Raw genomic sequence first — 13,979 nt, forward strand, 5'->3', positions numbered from 1 at the left:
CATAAGCTGAACGAATGCCGAGAAACAGTAAACGGCCATGGAAATCAAACCAAAGAAATCACGATAGGTTAGCACAAGATACATACACCAACCTAGGACTACATCTAAGAACACAGCCATAGATCAGGACATACAAAATTGACAATTAACTGGAGTTTTTCAAAGTACTGATTCGTGGAAAAGAAACAGAATAAAAAGAAGTTATTCAGCATAAACCAGACGAATCCCAACTCGTAGAGGGAACCCTAATTGCGTCATCTGTAAGGTATATTTGCCGACCTAAATCTAGGTATATTCATTCACCAGCTTAAATCTAATCGCAATCATTCAATTTCACATCCGACAAAGTATATTCGAAACAACCCGCGAAAAATCCCATCAAAACCTCCAGAAAATATCGTGGATCGTTCATCAAACCGATCGAAACAAAACCAGATACCGTACAGATCTAAAACTACGACATTAGGATCGACGAACAGATAAGATCGATGACCAGCATCTATAAACTGAAATCGGAAAACGTGATGAACACAGAGGAAACAGGAATCGAATCGAGAAGAAAGCGAGAGAATTTACTTTGGATTAGAACGACGCCGAAGGAGAACTCGGTCTCTAAAGGAGAATCGCCTGCGCCGAAGAACGAAGAAAATGAGAATTCCAGCAAACCAAAAGTAACTTGTCTAGCTATTTATATAGGGATTCAGAAAAAGGAAACGCGTGATTGTGGTTGTTCTAGGGTTAACTGAGCGCCCCATTTTATTTAATATTTTATTTATCCATCCACGGACCTCCCTTTGATTTTAAAATTTTTCCATATTTATGTTTTTTTTTCATTCCTTTTTCATTTTGCAATTCCGTGATCAGGAGAAATTATTTCGATTTCCCCTGTAGAAATCGATTTTGAGATGCGATCGAATTTAATCTTTAAAAAATAATTTTGCATTTGTTCGAAATCTAATCAACTATTTTATATTTAAAAATAAATACCTTTTTAAATTTAAATTTTAAAATAAAAATTAACATGAAAACAAATATATAATCATATATAAATATCTAAACTATAAAATAAATATCTAAAATTTTCAAAAAACTTATATAAATACCTATATTTTGAAAAAAATTTCAAATAAATTCAAAGTTCAAATATTTTAAAAAAAATGGTTAGTATCAATTAACAGATTTTGAATTTATATAGAAAATTTTTAAAAATTTAGATATTTTGTTAGAGTTTTTAAAATTTTATTTATATGAAAATTTTATAGTTTAGAGATTTTTATAAAAGTTGAAGTACTTAAATATTATTTTTTAATAGAAATATAATTAAAAAACAAAAATATTCAGATTAGGAGGATAGAAACATCCAAGGAAAAACTCTGGCATCTACCATTGGAACAGAATTTTATGAGCGATGGGTAATATGGGACCATTCTAATATCAATGATTTTGAAAAACACAAATATTCTGTTATCTATGTTTTGACGTGTAACTAGTTTAATAAATCTAATTTTTATTATTTTTAAAATTAAAATTTCAAGACAAAAATGGGTCTCTAATAACCTGTCAATGACATCAAATTACGCGAGGAGCCAAAGTCAGAGGACGTAACTATAAAATGGATAAGAATTTTATAAGAAAAAAAATAAGTTTGAGCAATTTTGATGAAAATAAACAATTTGTTGAAAACGAAAGACGAAAAACAAGAGAGATGTGCTCTAGAAAGAGAAAAAGTAAAGTATAATAGAGGGAATAGAGAGAAAGTTCTTTCGTATTTCGTATGTTCCAAATGAACTATATCTATGTCAATGAGAAATATAAAAAATTTCTTCGATGAAGAAATGTCAGCTTCTTCACTACGAAGAATGATCAACTTCTTTGCAGTGAAGAATGGTCAATTTCAACTTCTTCAGTGAAAAAGATAATATGGATCTCACTATATATCTACTTATACATTTACAATACAATTTTCGTTACTTAAGCTTTTATATTTTAAACTTTTATTTCATTGAAGAGTAGACTATAAGTTTGATAAATAAAAATAAAAAAATTGTGTTAAAAACACCTATTCGATTTTTTATATTAATCAGAATCTGATAACGATGAGAGAACATAACATTCGAATTTGAATATTGAACAGTAAAAATATGTATATATCGACACACGTGCCTTATCTTTGACGCTTCGATTGTGAACAGAGTATTTAGGATATTCAATATTCATGGATATCCATAATGGATAATCAAACAGTACAAATCCTATGACGGGTTTTAATTTCCGAAATTCCACAAAATTCATATTTGGAAATCTCGAATATTCAAAACATATTACTCAGGAAAAAAAAAAAGAAAAGAAAAAGCAATTCATGTTTTAACCAAAAAACAACGGCCACATTTAATTTAATTTAATATATGTACATATATCCCAAAACTGAAATGAGTAGACATATTATATAATACATAAAATAAAATTAAAAAAAGGGGTGGAAATATAATAAAAACGGATCTTATTAAACCATCAACGATGTGTGATACAGATCATAATATGTTTAAAAATATGTCATATTGTTATTACTTTAATCAAAAGGTGAAATGATCCAAAAATGAAAAATTATTCAGACAAGAGAATTGGCCACATCACAACATATCACGAAAAGAAAAGCGACGTTTTGACAAATTCAAAGGAATCGATGGAATTTTGTAGATTAGAATTCTAAATAACGGTGCACTTCTCGAGAATCTGGTTCGAAATTTTAGCAGTTCGGCTCGGAACCGATTTATTCGGTATTTTAAAATTTGTACCAAATTAATACCGTATATTATTCGATTCGATTTTGGTACGGTTCTATATTAGTTTTTGTTAAAAAAATTTAAATTTTCTTTAAAAAATTCGGTTTTTCAATAATTTTATAAAATTTGGTTCGATCTATAAAAACATATAATACGAAAAAATTTTCGATCTGAACCGAACCGAAATACAAAATAGAGTGAAAGATAGAGCAACAAAAAAGAAAAGGTTCATTCTTTTTTTTTTCCTCCTCTTTCTTCGTCTAAGCACCGTAGGCATGTTTTCCCTCTTTCCCCAATATACCCAAACAAACAAAAAAAGAACATTAGAAACCGAAGAAGATGGAAAGCACACACTCTGTGGAGATTGCATCTTCAAGACCAAAAGTGAAAGGACCTACAAAAGTCATCTCTGGAGGGGCAGGACTCCTCCTATGGCAAAAAAACCTCATCCCCCATTTGTTTATTTGCGCTATTTGCAACAACAAAAAAATTAAAAATAGAGACAGCCCTGCCCCCTTTTCTTCTTCCATGCCAAAGCTGCCATCTTTTCTCAGAACCAAAAAAAAAAAACCCAAGAAGGAAAAGAAGAAGAAGAAGAGAAGGAGATTATCTTCCATGGAGAAAAAAAAAAGGGTTCTTCTTCGGACTGATTCAGGAGTCTGATGAGGAGGTCGTGTCCTGCATTTCTTCTTCGTGTATAATGGACAGGTTCTGCAGGAGAGATGGTTTCAGCTTCTGGTACTGTGGAAGAGACAGAAGGAACATTTAGCCGAATAGTCAGAATAATGACCAGAGACTGAGGCATTGGATTGGAGAAGAGGGTTTTGTTTGTGTTCTTTTACCTGTTCGATAAAGGCGCTGATCTCCTCCGGGGTAAGGGCTTCATCCTCGCAATTGTTTTCATCCCATCCAAGGGATCTCAGAAACTCAGCCTCTTCTTCATCAGGAGTGTCTGCTGCTTCGAACCTCATATCACTCTCTCCCACCGGAGACAAACTCTGGACCCTTTCAGTGATGTTGTCCTTTTCACCATTTGCAGCCAGTGGACTAGAAGGGTCACCAGCTATATGCTCCTTCGAACTGTTGTCAGCCTTTTCCTCAGTGGAAGAAGACGAGATGCAAGAGCTGGAGTTAGCGGGATCAGTTGACATGTTTGTGGATATCTTCTGCTTCAGAGCATTGTAAAATTCATTCCACGGGTTTTCGAGCAGCGACGCGGAGAGATGGGGGAAGAACAACGGAAGCGGGATGGATTGGGAGGGGAAATTAGGGCTTTCAGAAGACAGGTGCGAAGAGAAAATTAGGGTTTTTGCGATGGGCAGAGAAGGTGGAAGAGAGACTGGTAGAAGAAAGGAGGCGAACAAAAATTTTTTTGGGATACTTGGAGGAGAAATGAAACGTATGAAAAAAAAAAAACATCCTCTTTTTTTCCTCTCCGAGAAAATTCCTGCTCTGAGTTTGAGCCAAGTAAGGTCTTTTCTCAACAGTTTGCCCTGATATCATGTTCATGGAAGCTCCCTTGATCTCCTTCGGGCTATTTGCACTTCTCACCGGAGCAGGTTGCGTGGAGGGAGAAACAGTTAGCTGGGTAGGAGCAGCTCGAGTGTTGGTACTACTGCTAGGACTTGCAGATTCTTTAACAGCAGGGGCACCATTTTCTCTAGCAGGTTTGAGAACCAGTAGCTTCTTTGATGTGTCGGGCTTGATCTGTGCATTGGGATTAGACAGGAAAGTATTCAGCTGTGATGCAGCGGGCTGTTGTTGCACATTTCTTGAAGCTGCAGGACCAATTTCACCAGCTCGAACCACTTGTTTGGTTTTGGATTTATCAGAAGGATTCAGAATCTGAGAAATCAAAACAAATAGATGATGAAATGGCCAACAGGAAAAGGCCGACAATACGACGACTAAGGCAAAAATTCTTACCGAACCCTTTGGTGCTGAAGGTACAACTGGTATCAACTGCCTCGATTGCTTAATAGCCCATTCCTCGAGTCTTTGCGTCTTTACAGATCCCTGAATTCGTAACAATATTTTAGACAGTCAGACAAAAGTTGCAACATAGCTTACACAAAAGATGGATGTTATGCCACACTTACCTGGGGTGGGGTACGAGTTCTGGCCGGAGCCTGTACCAGTGCTTCAGCCATGTTGAGACTAGTTGTGCCTGTTAAAGTACCTGTGGTAACAGCACTAGCTTGAGGGGAAGGTAATGACCCGGTGCCACTCTTGTCAATGACATTGGGGACCTCAGCCAAAGCAGATGTCCAACCTTCCCCGCCAATCAAAGCTGAGCTACTCACAGGCAAGCTGTGGACAACAGAACTAAGACCAGGAGATGAAACTCTCACAACATCTTGTCCCCCATGCCTATCTTCAGCTCCGAGCGAAGGAAAATCCTTATCAAAACCCGTTTTCTGAAGGTTATTGCCAATAGTAGGTCCGGAAAGTATACCATTTCCATTGTATAGATTAGTGTTGCCACCATTTTTCAGACCCACTGCAAATCCTCGAGACAGGTAATCACCCTGTTTCCTTGTGATCATTGAATGTGATCGTCTCAACTGATCCTGATCCCTAGATTCCCTACCAGTTAAGACGCTTCCAAGAGGGAGGGTGTCATTGTCCCACGGATCCATGTAGCTTAACCTATCCTTCTCCCTGCTACGATCCTTATCTCGATGACTCCTACTGAAGTTGAAACTACTATATGCATGTTTTGCAGACCCAATACTAGAACCCCTCCGTGAATTGGTGGAAGAAGACCGACCCAGGAAAGGGGACCGGATTGTATCGATATCACCTTTGCTCCTAGAATTCCTATTCCTGCTACTATGCGGTAAAGATGCAGAATCTAAACAAGAAAAAGAACATAAAATTATCATCAATGCTACCCGAGAAACCAAACTACATGATTAAAATTGAATAAAATAAGCATAAGAAGACTCGGGCATACCTGAATGAGAGGAAGATGATACGGCATGGTGGTTCGAGCTCCCACCACCAGAAGCACTCCCTGCTGTTCTCAACCATTCTGGAGCTAACGAGGGTTCACTTCTTGCCATTAGGAGGACTGTACATCATCAGATAAAAAAGAAAGAAGAACACTTCTATGGCCTTCCTTCAACCGCCCAGAAGAACAAAAACACAAAAGGTTCTTCTTTCGGCACAAAGAGCACAACTTGTCTAACCTATCCTACCCTCTTTCTTTCATCTAATCGCTTGCTGGAGTCGAGGCCAATGATGGGAATTCACCAATCAGCCACTCAACGGCGATTTCCGCACGAATCAGAACGAACTGTGTGAATTCTGAATCTCATGTAATCACTCCGAGGAGAATAAAAGAGATAGAAGCAGTGATGCAAATGTCCTCTAGACCGCCATCTCTCACACAGATGGATTAGCTGATGATCAAAACCTAAACTACAATTCCCTCAACCTAATGAAGAAAGGAGAGAAGGCATGAAAGGAGAATCCACCACCTATAATATAACGGAGAATCACAAAAGGGATATATTTTTTGCAACCTACTTTGCACCTGTAACCCGTTCAACAATGAAATACCAATGCCACACCCAAAATTACCAATCGCCTCGACCAGAAACCCTAACACCTACGCATGTACCTCTATATATGATTACCACTATCGATGCCTAATCAGAGCAGGCGATGGGGTTCGAGACGATGCAGAATTCGTTCAACACAGCATCAGGAAAACACGAGGGGGAAACAGGAACGAGGAAAAACCAAGCGACGGCGGGCGAAACGGAGAGAACAGAGCAAAACCCTAACCCAGAGAGAGAGGTTGCTCGTTCACACGCAGGACCCAGGAGTTTCGTGAACGCAATCGCTCAATCCGAATAATGGCTTCTTCCCCACGGAGAAAGATAGCAAAAGAGGAAACGGGTTTTCGAGCAGCGACGCGGAGAGATGGGGGAAGAACAACGGAAGCGGGATGGATTGGGAGGGGAAATTAGGGCTTTCAGAAGACAGGTGCGAAGAGAAAATTAGGGTTTTTGCGATGGGCAGAGAAGGTGGAAGAGAGACTGGTAGAAGAAAGGAGGCGAACAAAAATTTTTTTGGGATACTTGGAGGAGAAATGAAACGTATGAAAAAAAAAAAACATCCTCTTTTTTTCCTCTCCGAGAAAAATCAACTTTTATTTTATTTTATTTTTATTTTAATGTAGTTTTTACTGGGAGTTTTTTTTCCCTGAAGTTTTATAACAGACCAAATTATATTATTTAATTTATTTTTACGTTTTTGTTTTTGGGTTTCTAATTAATTATCTTTTGGGAAGATTTGGATTACCGGGCGTACATATAGGCCCAACTATCCTATATGGGCCATGGACTTATATCGTATTGTTTACACCTGAATACAAAAATTATAAGAAACAACTAAAACAAATTTAAAGTTTTTTTTAAATGTCTAATTAACTTCACGAATATATTTGTATAATTATATACACATTAATATATCTATTAATTTATCAATTTCAAATCTAATTAAAAAAAATTAAAATAAATCAATATCGTTTAAATCGAATTGAAATTAATTTTGTAAAAGTAAAAAATCTACTAATTTAGATATATAGAAAATTTTGGATTTTATTATCCTTTTAAAAATTATATATTTTTCGATTTTATCTCACTAGTCTCTAATTATACTCATTTTTGTTATATTTTTAGATTGTATAATATAATAAATATAATCGGTGGTTATCTTAAAATGCACGATATAAATATAAGTATGTTACAACTCATATAATAACTGATGGTTCTTGACATGGTTGGAAAAAAAGAGAGGATACACTACAGTTTCAAATGTAAATTATATTTCAATGGTACTTAAATTTATTTATAATCCAGTGTTTTTAATAAATTGAAAGTAGAAAAAATATATGAGTTTTTTTTATTATTATTTTATGTGAATTATGATATTTCACTCCCTTCAATTTCAGTTGTATTTGCATAAATACATAAATAGGTTAATCATGCATGCAATTGATGGACTACAAACCTCTAGAGTCCGTACAAGCCTATCAGGCGGCGTTGAATATGTTACACAAAGTCTTCGCATCAATAGTTGTCTTTTGTTTTTATTTGTTTTTCTAAATAAATTGATTTCAAAAGAAGTGAATATTTCGAGTTTTTATTTAATTATTTTTAACATTTAAATATTTTTATATGTTTGAACAGTTATAACTACGCTTTTATATTTATGTAGTTAAAATTAAAAAACATTTTAAATATTTTAAAAATATTTATTTTGATTTTATGTATTCACATTGATCCTAAATTAATGATTTACTGTTTAGGGCAATATCATATTATGTAAAACCTATAGTAAGTGACAATGATTAAATGTCAAAAGAATGTTTTTTTTTAATAAAAATATTCATTAGCACGCCAATTTAAACTTAAAAAAATAATTATAACCAAAATCTACAATATTGTAGGAGTGTAATCAGGCTGGTCCAAGTCCGCACTCATCCCAAAGGTTTCAGGTTCAGATTCGGGTTGATCAGATTTTTTTCTGGTCCATATAACTAAATCTGAAATCCGATCCTATATATTTCGGGATTAGATCGATTCTGACCATACCGAATCAATCCGCATATTTTCTTTTGTAAATATTTTTTTAAAAATATCGGATTTTTAGATCGGCCCAAATCGAGTCTGAAATCCGATTTGATCCCGATCCAAAAGCCTAATTTTTTAGATGGAAAAACTTCGATTCTAAATCCGCTAATTTTTGGGAAGGGGAAGGAGGAGGCTTCGACCCTCGTACCTAGATCGAGAACCACCAATATTGGCCTCAAACTAAAAACTAAAACTATGTATGCATTGGGATTCTAATTGACCATGGTTTTTTTTTTCAATTTTTTTTTTAAAACTGAGGAATATATGTGTCCCTTCGCGGAGGTAATTGACCCTAGACAGTGAAAACATAATAACTATTCCCAAAATCAATAACATGTTAGGTAATTATTCATATGATTCAAACAATATTATATATTTGATATTTGGTTGACCAGAGCTCAATGTTCGACCGACGAAAATAGTTGGTATTATAGTGGTAGACATATTTAAAGGACGATTAATTGGTATCAACCGATGAAGTACCCTTTTCACAAAATTTATACCAATTTTTTCAAACTTATATTTAAAATATACGTTTATAACTTGCAAGATAATTATATTATATATAAACAATAATTTTGTGAAGCGACAAAAACGTTTATAGAGTGATCAATTCCATTAACCGAATCAATCTAAATCGAATAATGTACCACTGAATTGATATAAAAATTGAATTGTTAAATTTTTTTTTAAAACAAAACGGTAGACAAATCGAAGTAATCTGAAAAGGTCAATAAAATTTTAATTTTTAAATGATTATTTCTGTAAAAATCGACATCGATTCAGAAACAAACCGAGTTTAATATAAAACTGGAATAGTTAATTTTTTAAAAAAAAACCGAACTAAGTCGAATAAACGAAAACACGCGGAAGCAGAAATGACCGCCCCTCGGGCGTTCGCCCAAAGACAGCCGCCAATCTTGAACGTGCATGGGCCCAATAACCGAAGGCCCAAAAACTCAAAAGTTAGTGGGACCCACATAAGCATTTTGTTTATAGATTGTATTTGTGTGCTTATACATTATAAACTAAATAAAAATAAAAACAAAAATTATTTACATTTTTATACTGCGAGATTAAGTTGGTAAAGACATTAACATGCTATATGATATTATATTTAAAAGAGTTTTAGACCATTAAAAACGGTATAACGTTAAATTTAATTTACATGCGACATATTCAATGTTTTTTGAATTATTTAGTAACTAATTATATAAAACTATCAGATACTCGTTGTTCTAAAATAAAAACTATATTTTCAATCTATTTGATAATAAATGTTTTAATATTTATTTTTTAAAATTTAATAATCAACTCTTTTTTTTATAATTTTATACGAAGTTATTCCTATATATTATAGCATTAATATAAATATACGAAATGATTATGAGAAATAGATATCAAAATAAAATATTAAAAACATTTCATCAATTGTTTTATATTTCTATTTTTGTAATTTTTTTGTAAAAAATTTATAATACCAAAATATATACTACATAAAATTAGGCAATAAAATCATAAAAGTCAGTATATCAATATATAAAATTAAAGATAGAACTCCGGTATTAGAATGTATTATAAATAAATAAAGAAATAATAAACAAATAGTGAAGAAAGGTCCATGGGGATGCGGGATTATTATTCCACAAAACACCGCGTTTTTGCTTCGCTTTCAACGCCTTTGCGTTTACCGTTCCCTCCGTTTTCCCCTTCAGGGTTTTTGCTTCCGCTTTTACTCTCCCATTTCTCTGGTCAGCCCTCTTCTTCTTCTTCACTTTCTTCCTCGATTTTCTCGGGAAAGTGTCGGAAAATTTCCGAAATTGGATGAACTGTTCGCTCTCTGCTTCAGGACGAGGAGTTTGTTTTCGCTTTGAGTTTGAATTGGAACAGGGGAATTGCACATGGATGTAGCTTCCTATGCATAATCTTCACCGAATTTTCGGTCGTAGGAATAATTCTTCGGCTCCGATGGACCCGAGCCGGAGTAATGGCCTCGCGACGCGGCGGCTCGAGCGCCGGGACGCGTTGAAGCGTGTCGACTACGACGCCGCGTCGTCTTGTTCCTCCGCCGAGGATCTTTCCGTGTCTCCGCCAGCTTCTTCCCTCTTCACACGCTCTCTGGATCTTCCTCCTCCGACCAGCTTCAGAATCGGCGGCGGAGAGGGCGAGATGGATCGGATTTGCCAGACGCTTGGGATTTCGAGCCCCGATGATTTCGGTATCCCTCTCGAGATGTGGGAAGCGAGCAGGAAGCGCTCGTCGTCCGATCTTCTCCCGAGGATCAAATCTATGGGGCTCGATAGTCAACAAGTTCCGGCGGAGGAGGTGAGTGAAGGAGGCTCTTGTCGTGCTGTTGCTGGTAGTTCCGCGGATGGGGAAGATACTGAGGCGGCGCGTCCCGAGTCGAGTAAGTTGAACGAGCCTTGTGATTGTAGTACCTCTGGACGTGGTGATTCTCGTGACGAGGGACTTGAAGGTGGTTCGAGTCATGTAGGCCTAACTCGGACCGGCGTGGTCGAGTCCACAAGGTCTTCTATCCCTGCTACCAGCGGCGGGATCAAGGGCATAAGACCACCACCGGTGCTGAAGCCTCCTCCGGCGATGAAACTGCCACCTATCGATATGAGTTGGTCTTCTTGGGATATCTTGAGGGACTTTGCACCTAATAGCGTACCAGGACGTTTCCCCGAGGTGAATCAGCGTCCGGTGTCCTCATCTTCTTCTGACCATAGCGATGACGAAAATGAAGCAGATGAAGCAGTGTTTGAAGAAACAGAGAAGAGAGAAACAGAAGCAGATAGACATGACAAAGCTATTGTTCTCCAGTCTGGAGACGCGGTTGACGAATCACGCTTGTTCACTACAAACGACTGTGACACTCCGAGCACAATGTCTAATACTTCACCAAATTATCCATCCATGCCCATCATCACGGATTGGCAAAAGGGTCAGCGTCTGGGACAAGGGTCGTTTGGCACCGTCTATGAAGGAATTGCTGGGTAAGTCACGAAGTGTAGGTTGCTTCATTGGTGCTCGTTGAACTTTGATACTTGGTTTGCGATCACTGGAAGAACAATGTGTCTCTGTGTATTCTGAGATGTTAAATATACGAGCTAAAGGCATTGATGAAGATGAACATCGGTAGAGGTTGCTTGATTAAAAGGCAAATGCTTCTCTTTGCTAGAAAGAGGAAATCCTTAGACTATCTGCACAAATGGGACACATTACTTTAACTGCATGTTAATCCTTCATGCCTTTGGCTGATTCCTATTCTTTCGGCTGATGCTTATGATTTGTGCAGAGATGGAGATTTCATTGCCATCAAGGAAGTCTCGTTACTTGATCAAGGAAGTCAGGCTCAAGAATGCATACAACAACTTGAACGGGTGAGATAAATCGCAGGCTTTGAAGTGTCAAGCTTTTTATCTGTAAATATGTAGCATCTTTATTCGGAAGCTCCCCTTACTTATTTCACCCTTCTTCCTTTTCTCCAGGAGATCGCAATTCTGAGTCAGCTTAACCATCCAAACATTGTGCGGTATCGTGGTACATGCAGGGTACGATCCCCTTTTCCTTCCCTTTTCTGTTTTTTCTTTCTTTCTGGATAGCTACTTTCTGTGTCCTCCACTGTTGACTCTGACAATATGCTACATATTGCTGTTTGCAGGATGGATCAAATCTGTACATTTTTCTGGAGCTTGTAAAAGGGTCCCTTCTAAACCTATACAGGACTTATCAGCTTGGGGACTCCCAGGTATCTGCATACACTAGGCAAATTCTTTGTGGTTTGAAGTTTCTCCATGATCGAAACTTTATCCACCGGTGAGAATAGCAGACAAAATCTTTTTCTCATTTGTTCCCGCATTTCTTCAAATCACCCTTTCATAAGCTAATTTCCTTGTTTCATGCAATGAAGGGACATTAAATGTGCAAATATACTAGTGGATACAGATGGGTCGGTAAAACTTGCAGATTTTGGATTGGCAAAGGTTCTTTTTCAATTTCCCATCTTAACAGTTTCTCGTTTTGAATAACAACAGAGTAGGTTCTACTAGACTTGCAGATATAACACATCTTAACTGTTCATTTTGTTGCTTAGGTGACGAAATTGAATGATATTAAGTCCTGCAAGGGAACTCCATTCTGGATGGCTCCAGAGGTATGCCTTCATCTTCTATCATTTCTGTGGATGGTCATACTCGTTCTTCCCATCTCCAAATGAGCTCATTTGATGAAAATATAACACATCAGCCGAAATGTATGCGTAATCTTATTGGTAGAAGACAATTTTTTTTTTCTGTTTTGGTCATACATCGCGCATGCACTCTGAAAGATTTTCTTTTTTCTTGGTAGGTTCCTCTCTTATAAAACAATTAAACCCTGTGTTGTAAACTTTGTTGCAGTAGTGTTCTTATCTTAATCGATATGGAAAGGAATTGCATTTACCTTAGAATGGGAACCTCAGCTAATTTGTTATAATGACAAAGGCGTTCCCTGTACTGATGAATTTGTTTGGAAACATGCTAATGAGTGGATCAGCTGACGGATGATGAGGACTGTGTTCACTTATATATCGGTTCCTGAATTATAGAACTTATAATTTCAGGTGATAAATAGGAAGACGAACGATGGCTATGGGTGTTCTGCCGACATATGGAGCCTTGGCTGCACCGTGTTGGAGATGCTGACGGGTCAAATCCCGTACTCTGATCTCGAACAAGTAAGTTCCCAATATTTTTGTATCAGTGTCTTAAGATTCTGCTTTTCATTCCATGGCGTTGACTGGTGAACGTGTTGAGGTCTGCTTGCATATTTGCATTTACGTCAAGAAGGATCCATCAGTTTGTGTTTGTGGTTGCTGTTGCATTCGCAGCTCGCATACAAAATGATCACGTTTTCAATATGCTTTTTTCAAACAGATGAAAGTGAAGGATGTGGGCACAGATTTCTCTGGCCAATGAAAAGAAATAGAGAAAAGAAATTATTAGATTTGATGAAAGCTTTGAATATCTGTAGAATGTAAATTTAAGCTCTAGAATGAGGTAAAAAAATGTAGAAGCGAATAAAGAAATCTGATCTTGAAATTGGTTTCTTGCTTTTGTTATAGTTCATTCAAACAGGTGATAGAAAAAGTTTTAATTTTTAGGGACAAATCTCATATAAAATACCTAACTTTGCAAAGATAAATTCGGAATTTCGAAACTCTCATAAACAAATATGAAGTTTTAGTGAGTGCCATATTAAAAATGAACTATCTAAATCTTATCAAATTCCGGATTGAAAACTTAATTCAATATTTATCGAAAAGATCTAGATAGTTCGTTTTTTATGACACTCACGGAAAACTTCATATTTGTTTCTAGGAGTTCCAAAGTTTCAGTTTTTATCCTAACATTTTTTTTTTGACAAAGTTAATTACCTTTATATGAGATATCCCCAAGCTGAAATGAACTTCATGACCCCGTCTCCTTTTGCTACTCCTTGCAAAAATCGCAGGTTTCAGCTCTGTTTAGGATCGGAAAAGGCGTTCTTCCATCAGTGCCTGACACTC

The 13,979-nt window shown here is 36.4% G+C and overlaps 3 protein-coding genes across 4 annotated transcripts in view; 1 reads left to right on the top strand and 2 right to left on the bottom strand.

Annotated features, from left to right (window-relative positions):
* Positions 1-693, bottom strand: part of LOC104816990 (probable eukaryotic translation initiation factor 5-1) — a 2,772-nt gene extending 2,079 nt beyond the window's left edge. Inside the window, exon 1 of the mRNA XM_010546046.2 lies at positions 577-693. The gene's annotated coding sequence lies outside the window, so the exon portion shown is untranslated. The remainder of the gene's footprint in view (positions 1-576) is intronic.
* A 2,295-nt stretch (positions 694-2,988) lies between these two features.
* On the bottom strand, positions 2,989-6,876 carry LOC104817001. The gene is made up of 6 exons (XM_010546058.1): positions 5,740-6,876; positions 4,883-5,637; positions 4,710-4,799; positions 4,232-4,628; positions 3,626-3,978; positions 2,989-3,524 (listed from the first exon to the last, which is right to left on the bottom strand). The coding sequence occupies exons 1-6, from the start codon at positions 5,846-5,848 to the stop codon at positions 3,435-3,437; spliced, it is 1,794 nt and encodes a 597-aa protein (XP_010544360.1). The 5' UTR covers positions 5,849-6,876; the 3' UTR covers positions 2,989-3,434.
* Positions 6,877-10,100: 3,224 nt separating this feature from the next.
* LOC104817008 (mitogen-activated protein kinase kinase kinase 1-like) overlaps positions 10,101-13,979 on the top strand; it is a 4,796-nt gene continuing 917 nt past the window's right edge. For both annotated transcript variants that reach the window (XM_010546066.2, XM_010546074.2), the window contains exons 1-8: positions 10,101-11,427; positions 11,730-11,814; positions 11,923-11,985; positions 12,096-12,250; positions 12,345-12,417; positions 12,528-12,587; positions 13,035-13,148; positions 13,925-13,976. In XM_010546066.2, the coding sequence (XP_010544368.1) occupies positions 10,346-11,427; positions 11,730-11,814; positions 11,923-11,985; positions 12,096-12,250; positions 12,345-12,417; positions 12,528-12,587; positions 13,035-13,148; positions 13,925-13,976 (1,684 nt within the window). In that variant the 5' untranslated portion in view covers positions 10,101-10,345. The remainder of the gene's footprint in view (positions 11,428-11,729; positions 11,815-11,922; positions 11,986-12,095; positions 12,251-12,344; positions 12,418-12,527; positions 12,588-13,034; positions 13,149-13,924; positions 13,977-13,979) is intronic.

The sequence above is a fragment of the Tarenaya hassleriana genome, unplaced genomic scaffold (assembly GCF_000463585.1).
Source record: "Tarenaya hassleriana unplaced genomic scaffold, ASM46358v1 Cleome1, whole genome shotgun sequence".
NCBI classification, from domain to species: domain Eukaryota; kingdom Viridiplantae; phylum Streptophyta; class Magnoliopsida; order Brassicales; family Cleomaceae; genus Tarenaya; species Tarenaya hassleriana.

Excerpts from the sequence above, each read along its gene's own strand:
- LOC104817001 (XM_010546058.1), bottom strand. The coding sequence starts at position 5,848 with ATGGCAAGAAGTGAACCCTCGTTAGCTCCAGAATGGTTGAGAACAGCA. Across the intron at positions 4,800-4,882 it reads GAACTCGTACCCCACCCCAG|GGATCTGTAAAGACGCAAAG; the intron begins GTAAGTGTGGCA and ends TTACGAATTCAG. Across the intron at positions 3,979-4,231 it reads CTTGGCTCAAACTCAGAGCA|GGAATGAATTTTACAATGCT; the intron begins GGAATTTTCTCG and ends TCGAAAACCCGT.